Source organism: Rhamphochromis longiceps, linkage group LG4 (assembly GCF_057381845.1).
Source record: "Rhamphochromis longiceps isolate RC_006_pf linkage group LG4, R_longiceps_female_GT1.1, whole genome shotgun sequence".
In the NCBI taxonomy this organism is placed as follows: domain Eukaryota; kingdom Metazoa; phylum Chordata; class Actinopteri; order Cichliformes; family Cichlidae; genus Rhamphochromis; species Rhamphochromis longiceps.
This window is the reverse complement of record NC_140560.1, coordinates 27,036,433-27,049,181: the sequence shown is the minus strand read 5'-3', so window position 1 is coordinate 27,049,181 and position 12,749 is coordinate 27,036,433. Positions and strand designations below refer to the sequence as shown.

At 39.0% G+C, this 12,749-nt stretch overlaps 1 protein-coding gene across 3 annotated transcripts; it reads right to left on the bottom strand.

Moving 5' to 3' along the window:
- Nucleotides 1-8: 8 nt before the first annotated feature.
- On the bottom strand, nucleotides 9-12,618 carry gmip (GEM interacting protein). Of its 3 annotated transcripts, none has more exons than XM_085404197.1 (21): nucleotides 12,370-12,618; nucleotides 11,026-11,113; nucleotides 10,425-10,521; nucleotides 10,197-10,236; nucleotides 8,270-8,395; nucleotides 6,895-6,959; nucleotides 6,636-6,743; nucleotides 6,470-6,550; nucleotides 5,967-6,128; nucleotides 5,654-5,791; nucleotides 5,033-5,223; nucleotides 4,748-4,833; nucleotides 4,602-4,664; nucleotides 4,408-4,479; nucleotides 4,160-4,302; nucleotides 3,885-4,061; nucleotides 3,670-3,807; nucleotides 3,368-3,567; nucleotides 2,887-3,211; nucleotides 2,270-2,372; nucleotides 9-1,493 (listed from the first exon to the last, which is right to left on the bottom strand). In XM_085404197.1, exons 1-21 carry the CDS (start codon nucleotides 12,413-12,415, stop codon nucleotides 859-861), a joined length of 3,084 nt encoding a protein of 1,027 aa, XP_085260323.1. In that variant the 5' UTR covers nucleotides 12,416-12,618; the 3' UTR covers nucleotides 9-858. The 3 variants fall into 3 exon arrangements, with proteins under 3 accessions (XP_085260323.1, XP_085260324.1, XP_085260325.1); XM_085404198.1 differs by having other exon boundaries at nucleotides 2,270-2,369; XM_085404199.1 differs by lacking the exons at nucleotides 10,197-10,236; nucleotides 10,425-10,521; nucleotides 11,026-11,113; nucleotides 12,370-12,618 and adding an exon at nucleotides 8,592-10,033.
- Nucleotides 12,619-12,749: the final 131 nt, after the last annotated feature.

The window sequence follows — 12,749 nt, the reverse complement described above, 5'->3', positions numbered from 1 at the left end:
ATGAAGATGATATCACTTTACTCCTTCTAGACATCAGGAAATGTTGCTTCATTCCATTTACTTACACCAGGCTGTAAAATCAAACAGGTGCAGGCACTAAAATGCTGACATGGAAGTAAAAAAAAGTGTCATGTCCAAACGCAGAGCACTGAAATTAAAGATAAAAGGTTTATTGCCTTTTCACTATTTTGTCTGACATGCTTTTCCCGCATATTGAGAGAGGACCGCCCCCTTGTGTTAAAACAAGAAAGGTGCATTAAGCTAAAAATGATCAGTGTTAGGGTCAAGGACACCAGTAAAGGCATATATTTGTTTACAGACTATAACATTTTTCATTTATAGGCAATAATACATTGGGAAAGCACAACAAATGTAAAACAGCATTATATCGATGACACTGCATTTTACAAATATTCATTACAGTTTGTTCGGGTCAAAACCGTTATACTCAGGTGCTAGTTTGTATCTTTTCACCTCGCCTACTAATTAAGTCAAAACACAAGAGCTAATTAAAAAAATAATATATAAACTTCTCATGTGTGGTCTGTTTAGTGAACTGCTGGATTATCAACAGACCAAAATCTAAAGAAGATTAAGTGTTAATCCAAGCAGGCACCAGGATTGAACTTTTCCATGTGTTTCATATGTTAGTTCAGTAGGTTTGATGACTAAAGACTTTGTGTTCCTGTGGTGACATTTGCACCTAAAATGTGGATGTATTCTATTCATAATAAAGGCATAATAATGGTAATATTGACAGAAGCATTTGTTGTTACATACAATAATGGTCATATTAATGATGTCCTTTGCTGTATGTGAAATCATTCCAGTGAACCATCTGCAGATTTGTATCTTCCCTCAGACAAAGAGCTGCTCATCCTTCCCTGAGTGGCTGCGTCTCAGCCTTAGACCAGACAGGATCTTCTGGGCTGGTGAGGTAACATTTTTCTCAACGGGAATTGTCTTTGGTGACGAACACAGATGGTGATAATGTCCAGTACTCTGCTTGTTATTGCTCTGATTTATGTTGTGATTTGCTCGACATCCTCCTGCCACCTCTTCAGCAGCCTGCGTTGCACTGGATGCTGTAGAAGGTGAAAGTGGTGCATACGTAGAGTCCAAGCCCAGCATGTACTGCACAACCTCACGGGGGCTTAGTGGGGCATCCATTTTATTCTCTGTGTCAGTAGTCACATGCTGGGGCTCAAGAATGCCCTCATAATGGATATCTATGTCTCGAGAAAGTCTTTGTGCCCCTGGCTCTGGAGAAGAGCTGCGACTGCTGTCTGCACTTCCTGTGTGGCCCCTCGGTTGAGGTGCAGCCTGTCTGGCTGCACATGCTGGGTTCGAGACTCGGGTTCCTGTATTATGATGTCGGTGATACTTCACAGGCTGTCTGGTGAAACGGTAGTATGGCTGGACTCCTAAATCAGAGATAGCTTCTCCTACCATCTCACCCTGAGGATCACTTGATACATCTCTCATAGCCAGGACTGGAGCAGTAGAAGGATAAGCATGTGATTCACAAAGTTAAGCATTTCCAACACCAAAATCATTCTATATGATATATAGTGCAACTTGACTTGAAATCGAGGACTTTTGAAGCTGCTGTTTTAGCAACAGAGAAGAGAGCCCCTCAGAAACACAGCGAAAGTACAGAAAGCAAAGAATGGTTTGAGCCTCAGACTTTCCAAATCCCCAAACTCCAAAATCTAACTTTGTGTTGTCCAAATTCATACAAAAACTCAAATGTCAAACTGCAAATTCCAAAAGAAATGATCATATTATAATTAAAATCACACGAATTAATTCCTCAATTCCACAAAGACTATCCCCGACAAAACGTACTCAACCAAATTCAGCCACTTTTACTGAATAGCAACATATAAGGAAGTCCTACTTCTAAAGATAACTGGATGATGTACGCAAAGTAATTAAAAAAAAAACAGACATTTTAAGTATTCTACACCTACATAATCTCACCCTTAGAAACACAAGCTACTTTGTAACTGTAAATTAGAACCAACCCCCTGTGTGCAAGAAATTAAGCAAAACACTTGGGAGCTGTTTGGTAATACCTACAAGAGGATTATTTAAGACATGTCCTCAAGTAGCAAAACTACAAGCTGACACAAGAGAGAATTCATTGTACTTGGCAACTGAAAATGTCAACATCTTTAGGTTTCACAGGACATAGACACAGTGGATAAATTAATTTGCTGACCTGCTCTAGTCAGGAGTAACTTCTCTATCACTATGCCCCGCCTACCTGCTCTCTCACTGGCTTCAGCGCTGAGCTGGTCCACTGCCTCATTGGATGAAGACTTGTCAGATATATAACCCTCGCTTGACTCTCTCTTGATTCGATTCTGCTGGAATGACACAAGTTGAGTGGTGGATTACAGACCACATCTAAACCTGCAGCACTGCATTATTATAGGATTCCTACCGGGGGAATGACTACTTGGGATGAGTCTTTTTTTTTTTTTTTTATTAGGTACAAATATAAAAAGTTTTTACTCTCCTAAAGAAAGGTGATATCCTTTTTGTGTTTTAATTCTTTTGATGCAACCCAGCTAAAACCCCACAATTAGGTGAACTTTAAAAATCTTTTTTACAGGAAAGAGCTGTGTAAAGCAGAAAGTAAAAGCTAGAAAGACGGTCATGCAGGCCTTAGTGCAGAGGGCAGGAGAAATGCAGCAGTGTGCGTGAGGATCTTGTTAATCCTGATGGAAAAAACGTGAGGTTAAGGTGGCAAGTGTTAAGGCTCTTAAAAAACTGGTAAGTGTGTTTACTCTCACATGGTGTGAATGCTAAGCAACTGCTGCTTAAAAGGGAGCAGTTAAAAATTAGCCATAGATGTTTAAAGCGCACTGAAATACTTACTTCTACTGAGCGTGGCCGCTCTCTGGACGTGGTTTCATTTTCTGAGTCGAGATAAGCTACCCCATCCAAGGGGCAGGAACCTCTGGGAGGGGTGTCAGGAAGAGGTGCGGTAGGGGGTGGAGGAGGGGGTGTATCGGATCCCTGCTCCAGGCCGAAGATTTTGTCGTGGTGTGTGATGAGGAACTCAACAAGTACAGCCTGGTAGGTGGTCTCCAAGAGGGCAATCATTGACATGTCTGTCGACACTAGAGGGCGCAATAACGTTGGCCCAAAAACAATGCCTAAATTGCTGGGAGACATCTTGTTCTCGTAGTTTTCTGAAACTCTGTAAATAAACACATGAGACAAATTCAAGGACAGCTTAAGTTAAATTTGACTTAGAAGTCAAAGTCAGTGGTCCAGTATAGAAATAAGTAAATGTCATCTATCAGGTTTAGGCCAAGTTAAACTAGAGAGGTCTGTGGTGCCAGAGCATGCTCACCTTTGAAGATGAGATACAAGATGCTGCAAGGTGCTGTAGCAATATGGAGGAAGTCTGTGTAGTAGCTTTTGCAGGTTGTCAGTGATATCCATTATCTCATTAGTCTCTGGTGATGTCTCCCCATCATTCAGGTGCTGAATTGCTTTCCCCACCGCAACGAAATCATTGTACAGGTCAAAAGTTAGTAAGGGCTCAGGCAGCTGCAAGAGATAATATTGAAAATATTCAGTGCGATATCAGACAAAAAATTACATCTCTTGAATTGTGCAAAAATGAGGTTTGTATTTTAATATCTCCTTTACCTCCTTAAAGAAGTGCTTAAGGATAGAGGTGATGTCATGTGGTGAGAGGTCCGAGAGGTCCACTTGCTCTTTTTGTGTTTCAAAGGCATGGCAGAGCTTCTGAATGCGAGGCTTGGACCCACTCACGCGATACACACCCTAACAGAAATGATTATTAGATCACTATTCATACTTGACAACCAATGTATTTGTACCAGTGTGAGGATAAATAATACCTGGACAGAGAGAGCACGGCTCTCAATCTCAGATGTGCAGAGAATCACTACAAAGGGCACCTCATCTGGCCTGTCACGTGGCAGCAGAGAGAGGTCCACTCCAAACACCGATCCCTTCTTATGCTCACATTCTAGCTGACACACCTCCATACACTTCCTGTGCAAAGCTAGGCCACACTGAATGTGAGATAGAAAAGAGCTAATCTCATTAATAATCTCATGAAAGACAGTTTTCTGCCCATGTTACAATATATTCATCAAATGTGTAATCATACCTCTTCACATTCAACTCCACTGACAACAATATAGTTGTCACACTGCTTGCATTTGGCCATTTTGCTTTTCATTTTCTTGAGTCGATGTGATAGTGCAGCTCGCGAAACCTGTGGCACTTTGGCTGGCTGACTATCATTGTACTCTGGAGGAAGGTGGAGAAGATAGATTTATTTGCCAGCCAAGGATCAAAAAAAAAAAAATACTCTATTAACATATTCTGTTCATGAAAAGAAAAGGAGGTAAGAACCTGATTCATCCCGGTCATCTAGGTCGTCTGATGACACTGTCAAAGTGGATGCGGTTTTACCCTGCCTCCTAACTTCAGTTATATATTCCAAATAAAGCAAAAACACAGTTAATTTTTTTTTTTTAAAGTTCCGAGTTACGAGATGCATGTACTGTAAATTAAAAGTTAGATACAAAATGTAAGCCTGTGCCTACCAGGGCTAGACAGGGACTCCGAACTGCCTCCGATGCTCTCACTGTCACTATATCCAGTTTTCCCTTAGGTGAACCAACACACAAATATTATTAAAGAGAAAGATTTTTTTTTAATATAAAAAAGTATAATTAGGTGGAGCCCTTACTGCAATCACTGGATCGTCGCAAAGGACTATCATCTGCCATGAACGAGTCTGGCAGAGTGTTCAGAGCGCTGGTTTTTCTTTTGTTGCTTTAAAGAAAAGAAGTTATTGAAACAATTATTTTAATAAGTAAATAGGTGGAATATATCAAACATGTTTTCTATCCTATTTTATGACAAGGATATACACTCAAATACATCTGTCCCTACTGACACATGTTTATATGTTCACATTTATATTTAAAAACATGCTACATAAAAGAAGCAGCAATAAGTCCTTTTAACGCACCCTTTACCGTGAGGAACATACTCCTGGAAGGTAAATTTTTGGAGAATCTGCTCAGGGCGACGCTTACTGAGAACATACTGCAGATAGGGCTCACCAGACTCCTGGGCTCTGCATGTTACCTCCAGGTTGTGATAGCCAAGTGGAACAGGCTCTGCCTGCTGACGCTGGAAGTAGAACAGGTTCACTGTGACCTAATACAGAGAGAAGACATCATGTGGAGTCAAGGAAAAAAATTTTAATCAAAAAAAGTGATATAAAATATAAGAGTAGTGTTTTGCTCACAATTTACTTTTCATACCCGCAAAAAGTAAAAGAAAAAAAGAAAAAATATGCAAAGGAATCTTGTAATTTTATAAAACATGGTAGTTTTTTATTAAAATTCTTTATACTGTATGATGCAAAACATAAATCACTGCTTAGGTAGATTATTATTTTCAGGTACATTTTTGTATTAATCAAGCTGATTAACTACTAATAGTTAGACATGTTAACTTCTCTTCAGTGATTAGACTGTTCTTAGGTAATGATCCTGTAAATATATATGTAGCTATCCAAGACAACTTATAATATCAACTATATAGTAACACATATTCTATATTTATACCAAAATGAAGTACTGACCTCTTTGAGCACAGTGTCTCCTTGAAAGATGAGCTTACGAATGTGTGAAATGATTCTTTCTTTCACCTTCACTAACTCATCTTGGTGGATCTTTGCATCAGTCACACACTGTTTATATGTCAACTCTGCCTCTAACACCTGTGAGGACAGAAAGAAAATCTAAGTGGATATGCAATCTGTGTTTTCCTCTTTTTGCATCGTCTCATAAGCCATTATTAAGGATACCAAAAAATATTTACTTTTTGTTTGCTGAAACCTTAGGCCCTTATTTCTACAGATTATACAGTATTTAGTCTATTAACATGACACTCACCTTAGTCTGAGCTTCATCCTTAGACTTCCTCCTCTTATCTAGTGTTTTGCTTCCTACTGTGTCATCTGCAGCCTTAGCAGAGACAGCTTTCGCCTTTTCTAGCTCATCACAGCGCTGGAAGTACTGTTGCTTGGCCTTTTTATAAGCTGTAACTGCTTCATTCTGAAAACAGGGAAGGGAGATACACAGAGTGGAGAACACTGTTTATTACTGGCACAAACTTTAGCACAACATACGAGAAAGGAAACATGTTGGTTACATCCATAACAGACAAAACAACATATACATGACATGCAAACAAGTATACTGTCCACTGTTTATACAATTTATACACAGATACTAATTTTAGATGAACTGAGACAAAAATATGTAATGATTCTGGCAACAATTTTACTATTTTCATGTACAGTCTAATATGACTTTAATAGATACCAACAAGTTCACTAACGGTGCAAATAACTCTGCTTAACGTCAACCAATACCAGGAGTGATTATTTACTTACCATCCTCCTTTGTTCTCTTGCCCACTGCTCTTTAAATTCTCTGCGCCACTTATCAATCTCATTTCTCTTTGCACTCAAGGCCTTTGAGACAGAGAATCGATATTTAACACATCTACATCTAAACATTAGAGATGGTTTTAGATGATGTGTTTGTAGGCTTCTATACCTGGTAACAGCGACTTTGCAGCAGATCAGAAGTCCTTCTAGCGTTCAGACAATTTTTGATGTCTTGTTCTAGAGCCAGTGTGTAGATGTACTGTAATGGCATCATTTCCTGCATAGACAAGAGCAAAGAAAGAGAAACGCCACAGTCTAAGAAAGAGAAATGCCACAGTCTCTGTTCTAGGCACCATTATAAGTAACCCATTGTGATGTACTTTAGCAATCATTGGTACAGTTTTTGTCAAGTATCCAGTAAACCATACCTGTTGGAGTACATTGGTTTTTGCTCCTTCAGCCGTCTTCATTATACTTTTTGCAAATTCCTGCTCTGCAAAGAAAAAAACAAACTTTTTTTTTTCTTTTTTATGTAAAAATAAAAAACACAGGCATGGTACATGAAGATAAAAAAACACAAGTAGAATCCACTGAAATTCTTGCACTATACTGAACATTTTTGGACATTACCTATCTTCTGTGTCTCTTCACAAGTCTGACATTTGATGAATAACCTATGCAGCACCCACAGAATAACTAGAACCTGTAGTGTGGTCAAATCTAACCTGTGTCTATTTTGAAGTTAAAAGAGGAATTAATTTGGTTAAAAATACCTGTGGTTTGCATTTTGCATCAGTTCAAGAACTGCAACAGGAAATGAACCAAGCTGATGTCAGTATGATCTCACTCACACTGTGCAAGTACTGATACAAACACTAAGTCAACAGCAGTTTGTGATCTGACTGCTCTCTTTGAGCAATGGGCTCTATACTGTTAGCAAACTCAATGTGTTGCTTTACTGTGTAATCACTAGTTTGGGGCTGAGCTTCACCCAGCATTACTCATGTGTTATCATTGCCTAACTGATCTCCTTACACACTTGAGGTTGGTAACTGTTGCTCTGTGTTTTGAATGATAACACTAGTATCAGGTAGTGATGTCAAAGTATATTGACATCACTACCTGAACTCATAGGATCGGAAAAGGCTCACAGAAGAGGAATCGCTGTGTACTCCAAAGGCAAGTAGTGTCTTTTATTGCCCTCCTCTTTTCAGCTAATCTGCTCTTTAATCCTTTCTGTTTGTGTGTAGCGTGCAGTTCTCTGGAAGGACTGCATAAACTCACATCCTCTTTAACAGAAATAATCCAGGCAGGAGATGAAAATTACTTGATGGTACTCCAGCTAATACTAAAAATGCATGTATTATGATTTTTCTTTCTTAATGGGTAATACAAAGCAGCAATCCAATCTTCAGTGTGCACCTCTTCTCCTTACAGGGTGACTACTGCAGCACTATTTCAAATGTTATTATATCAAAGCAAACAAAAACAACAACAACAACCATTTGCTCTAACTCTAGATGAAAATACTAGGACACATTCACTTATACCTAACCTACTTGCATGAAATGATCATTTACTAACACTTTAAACCAATTAATGTTGGTACTACTCTAAGACTACTGACTTCATAGTGGATCAAAATTATTTTCATTTATATTGTACACATTATGGCTTTGCATTTTGTAAGAAATCCACCTATTCTTGTTTCTGTGTGCGGTTTCTATTCAAATATGCCATCTACGATAAGACACAAAATTTGCATGTTACACTACTATTTCCTTTACTCAGCTGTGTATTTACCCAAGCTGATTCTCTTCTCCATCCAGGCAAGAAGGTCTTTGGCATATCGGCACCACAACTTGGCGTACTGCAGCGCCGTCTCCACTCCATCCTCACAGCGACATAGGGCCAGGTCTGCTTCTTGGACTGTGAGAGAGTACATCATCATAATGGTAGGCTCAAGGTGTACCCAGGAATTACACTGTAATAGCACCTAATATCCCCTTTTCTCAAGAAAACGTTTAGTCTGTCCTTAAGTGATATTAATGGTCCCAGACTATATCTGACAACATAAAGAAATTTAAAAATCAAATACCAGTTTAAAAAAAAGATATACACAAACCCAAAACAGGAAATAATGGCTGGATATGACAAGTCATAGCTGCTCCTCAGAGTAAAGGTCCTGCAGTTTCCAGAAGGTGAGAGCAAACTCTAGCATGTATACTAAAATATACATTAGTTTGTCGGTAAAAAACAAAGAAAAACCCCCTCTTAAATTAGTCCTATGTCTCACAGTTGACAGAAAAAGGATGTAACTAGAGAGAGGACAGCCCCAAAACAAACTGCTTTAGCTAAATAACTTCCCTCCTCTCTCTTCCCTTTTGCCTGGCCCCTCCCTCTCACACCTGTTCACTCGTAGTCAGCTACTGACACAAGCCATGTTGTGAGAGCACATAACAGCACACTAGCATGTTGTTATAGCGCTACTGTGGTCACCAAGGCAGGGCGTTAATACGATAACCACTCTTCTTCCTCTGTGAGTCACACTAGTGCAGGGTGGATGATGTATCTGTGACAGTCACATGGTCTAACAAAAGCTCCCTACACTACTTTCTCAATGTGTTCCACTTCCAGCACAACCTTCGCAAATAAATGCAATTTTTTTTTTCTTTTAACCAAAGCTGATGCATTTCAGCAACTTTCACTTCTTCTAGCGGTCCATTGTGCAGTGCTTTAAAACATGCAAGCATGTTATGACAGAGAGGCAGATTTTATACTGCTCTTCCCCTTCAGATAGCTGCCAAATCCAGTTAGAGTGGTAGGAAAAAAAATCAAACCAGACTTTCTTCTGCCATCATGCGCAGCCCACAAAATAGAACATGCAATTCCAGAGATATGTTAGGTTTTGTGCTATGGGTGACCTCTCTTAGCCTTTCCTCTCTAGGGAGAGCTCTGAGCACTTTCAGAAATCAATCCTTTGGAGTTCAAGCACTTGGAATAAGGATTATTCAAGTCAAGTCCAGAATGCAGAGTGACAGGGTTTAGAGGAGCGTTGAATCAGGTTTATCTCCTGGCATGTGAGAGAGCAAGCGTGCTAAGGTGGTGTGGGGGAGGTGTTCTTGAGAAGAGCTTCTATGCCCCAAGAATACATTTGACATTGCTCACCATCCAAGTTTAACACAGTGTGCCTCTGTAATATCTTATCTTACCATGTGCCTATAATTTGAGTCAAACTGAAGTTTGTGCACTTAGCCCAAAGTCCCACTGTAGACTATGAGTAAGTCTGGTGCATTTATCCATCTGACTTGTATTTATGCCATAGACCATGTAACAGGAGATTTCTGTGACTCTCTTTTTTCCACTAGTCTAATGTAAAAACTGAGAGCAGCTGTCCCCTGCTTTAATCCTCTCTCTTTAGCCTAATCTTGTTACAGAGGGATCGTTACAACTCACAGCTGATTATAAGACAATAAATAAATGTTGAAGAAGAGTATTTGTAAAGTGTCACAGGCAGTAGCTCCTGCTACATCTAATGATCCGATGGGATGAAGGATAGTATCCTGTCAGTCCCAGGAAGGTTAGTGCTAGGTTAAACAGGTAAAGGAATGTCGCATTGAGACCAACTGTTTATAACAGCTGTCGTTATTCACTGACCCTGACCAGAGAGCATGCAGACAATAACACACTCATTTGGGCTTTTTCATCCCTTCTGTCACACAAACCATACCTGTCTGAGTTCCATCCACGTCATTGGGTTCGGCACATATCTGTGGACAAAGTGCATCTTCAAACTGGTGGAACTCTACAACTCTATCAAAGCACATCTAATCGTCTAAAAACAAACCATCATTTGAAAACTGAACCTGAGCTAAACTTTAGCATAAACAACAGCATAAATGACAGGCCTTTGATTAAGTAGGTCATTCACTACATTCAAAAGGTATTTATTTCTTACAGTCACGTCATGTTGCTCTGTGGTCTCTGCAGTTTCTACAGAGATAGGTTCTGAGATGGACTGGGAGTCAATCTCTGCTAGCAGATCATCCCCTGAGCTGAGCACAGAAAGAATGTATAAGGAGAGAAACATATTTGTCAAGGAATATGCCAGCAAGCATATGCTACTGGGCCTTTTAGTACCATAAACAAGCCCCTTAAGAACCTTTCAAGGTCCAGTTTATGTATTTTTATCATCTTAACTATATTCACCACTGCACCTTTGCTTTAGAGAAATGTTATAAACAGTTTCCAGTCAGTGCTTCTAATAAAATATGAGTCACAATCAGGATAGATTAAACCAGACATGGCAATGCTAATATAGAAAGTTATTAAACCTTTAGTTAAAAGCTTGCACTAGATAAATATACCGACAGATCATACATAATTGAGTTCATGTTGATGGATTATTAAATGATAAAATATAAATTAATAATTCCATCCTCAAGAGCTTCTTATCATTTTCCATCTCTAGACCATTTGAAATACCAATTCACTAACCACAGTTTTTACTTAGCACCCGAGTGATGCAGGAGAAAAGGGTTGCACAAGGTAATACTTACGAAGAGATGAAAGATAAATCAAGGTTATCAAAATCTCGGAAGATCTCACTGTATCGTTTTGTTTCCGATTTCTGCACTCGTTTCACATCTGAAATGAGAAATGTAAACGCTAAGATACACACAAACTTTACATTGTATTTATGTTACATAGAGTAAACGGTGATCCTGACATGTGTACCCTTCCCCCACCCCGAAAGAGCACAAACTATATAGAAATGCATATTATACCACAGTATCAAAGCTAGTTCATCAAGTATATGCCAACATTTGGTAGCTTGCAAACACACAGATACACACATAGATGAACTGAAAAAAGGATCCAGTTCAAAAAAATAATCAAACTTAGCTTCTCATAAAATCCTATCTGACAGCATTTGCACTTAATGTGAAATAAAACTGACACATTTTGTTGCTTAAACTTTTGTGCTTTTGTGCAACACTTTGACCGTTTATAACCCTCTGACATAGCAAAAAGTTAAAAACTGATAATTCACAATAGGTGTAACAAATGTAAAAAAGAAATCACTCGCTCAGAGAGGCCTCCATTTTGGTCAACCACATCCTGCTTGCAGTTTGTGTCACGTCCCATCGTGTACATAGAGTCCTTGTTTTTCACACCACCAGTGTTTCAGCTCAAGAATAAGAGCTGACAGGAAAGTAAGATGTTTCAGCAAAATTTGAACACAGTTTTCCAATGTAGTTGCACTTAACTCTGACAGTTGTGTTTGCTGTTTACCCGCAACATTTGCAAAAGCTACTTGCATGAATTGAGGCTACACTGCAACAAGCTTCTGAATAGAAACTTTCAAGCAAAGAAACATTTCTAATTTCTAGTGTGTCAAATGACACAAAAGTCTCCAAAACATTAGTTTTAAAAGAAGTGGACAGTCTTGGCTTTTTGGAAGGAGTAGGCTAATTCTGCTGAATAAAAATACAGAAGTTAAACAAAAAGACAGAACAAGAACCTTTAAAAAAAAGAGTTCAGGAAGTTCATCAACAAGGAGGATGCTGCACAGCAGCAGAAATCTTCTGACAGACTCATTAACAAAGGCACTTTATGCATGCAGCGTCTGCATGCACCCACATGAATACCCATGTCATAATGGCGCTACACTGCTTTGAGTAGATTTCCAGTAACACAAACCAAAATAATATTTGGCAATTAAAAAGTTTGGGGTTTCTTCAAATGAAGAAAAATGTGTATTAATAGCAAAAAAATTTGAACATTTTGAAAGGAAAGAAAACAGATTTAAGTTTCATTTAAGCATGGGCAAGTTGATATTTAGAGTAAAGGATACAATTTACTCAAAATGACCACATGTCATATATCTTATTTGTGCTCACCTGTGCCTTGAGTAGAATCCTTGTTTTCCACTAAATCTTCTTCCATTTCTGCGCTATTTCCACAGTAGGCAGACCCTAACAACACCTCTCACACATTATCTCGCATCAGGGTCAAACTACAATACACAGTAAAACACTTTGTATTTGAAGTGGTAGGAAATCAGGACTGTAGTTTAAACACAGCGATATAAAGCTGAGCCCCAAGCGCGCTGATATGCAAGTTCTTAAAATGATCTTCCTCTGGTAGAGTGAAGGTTGGCCAATGTTTTCGCCATCAAGGGGAAGAGGAAGTGTATCTTACAGTCACTGGAGGCCCCACCTACATTGTCTAACCATATATAGTGAAAAGGTACCACTGTGATAAATTTGTATTGTCGTAG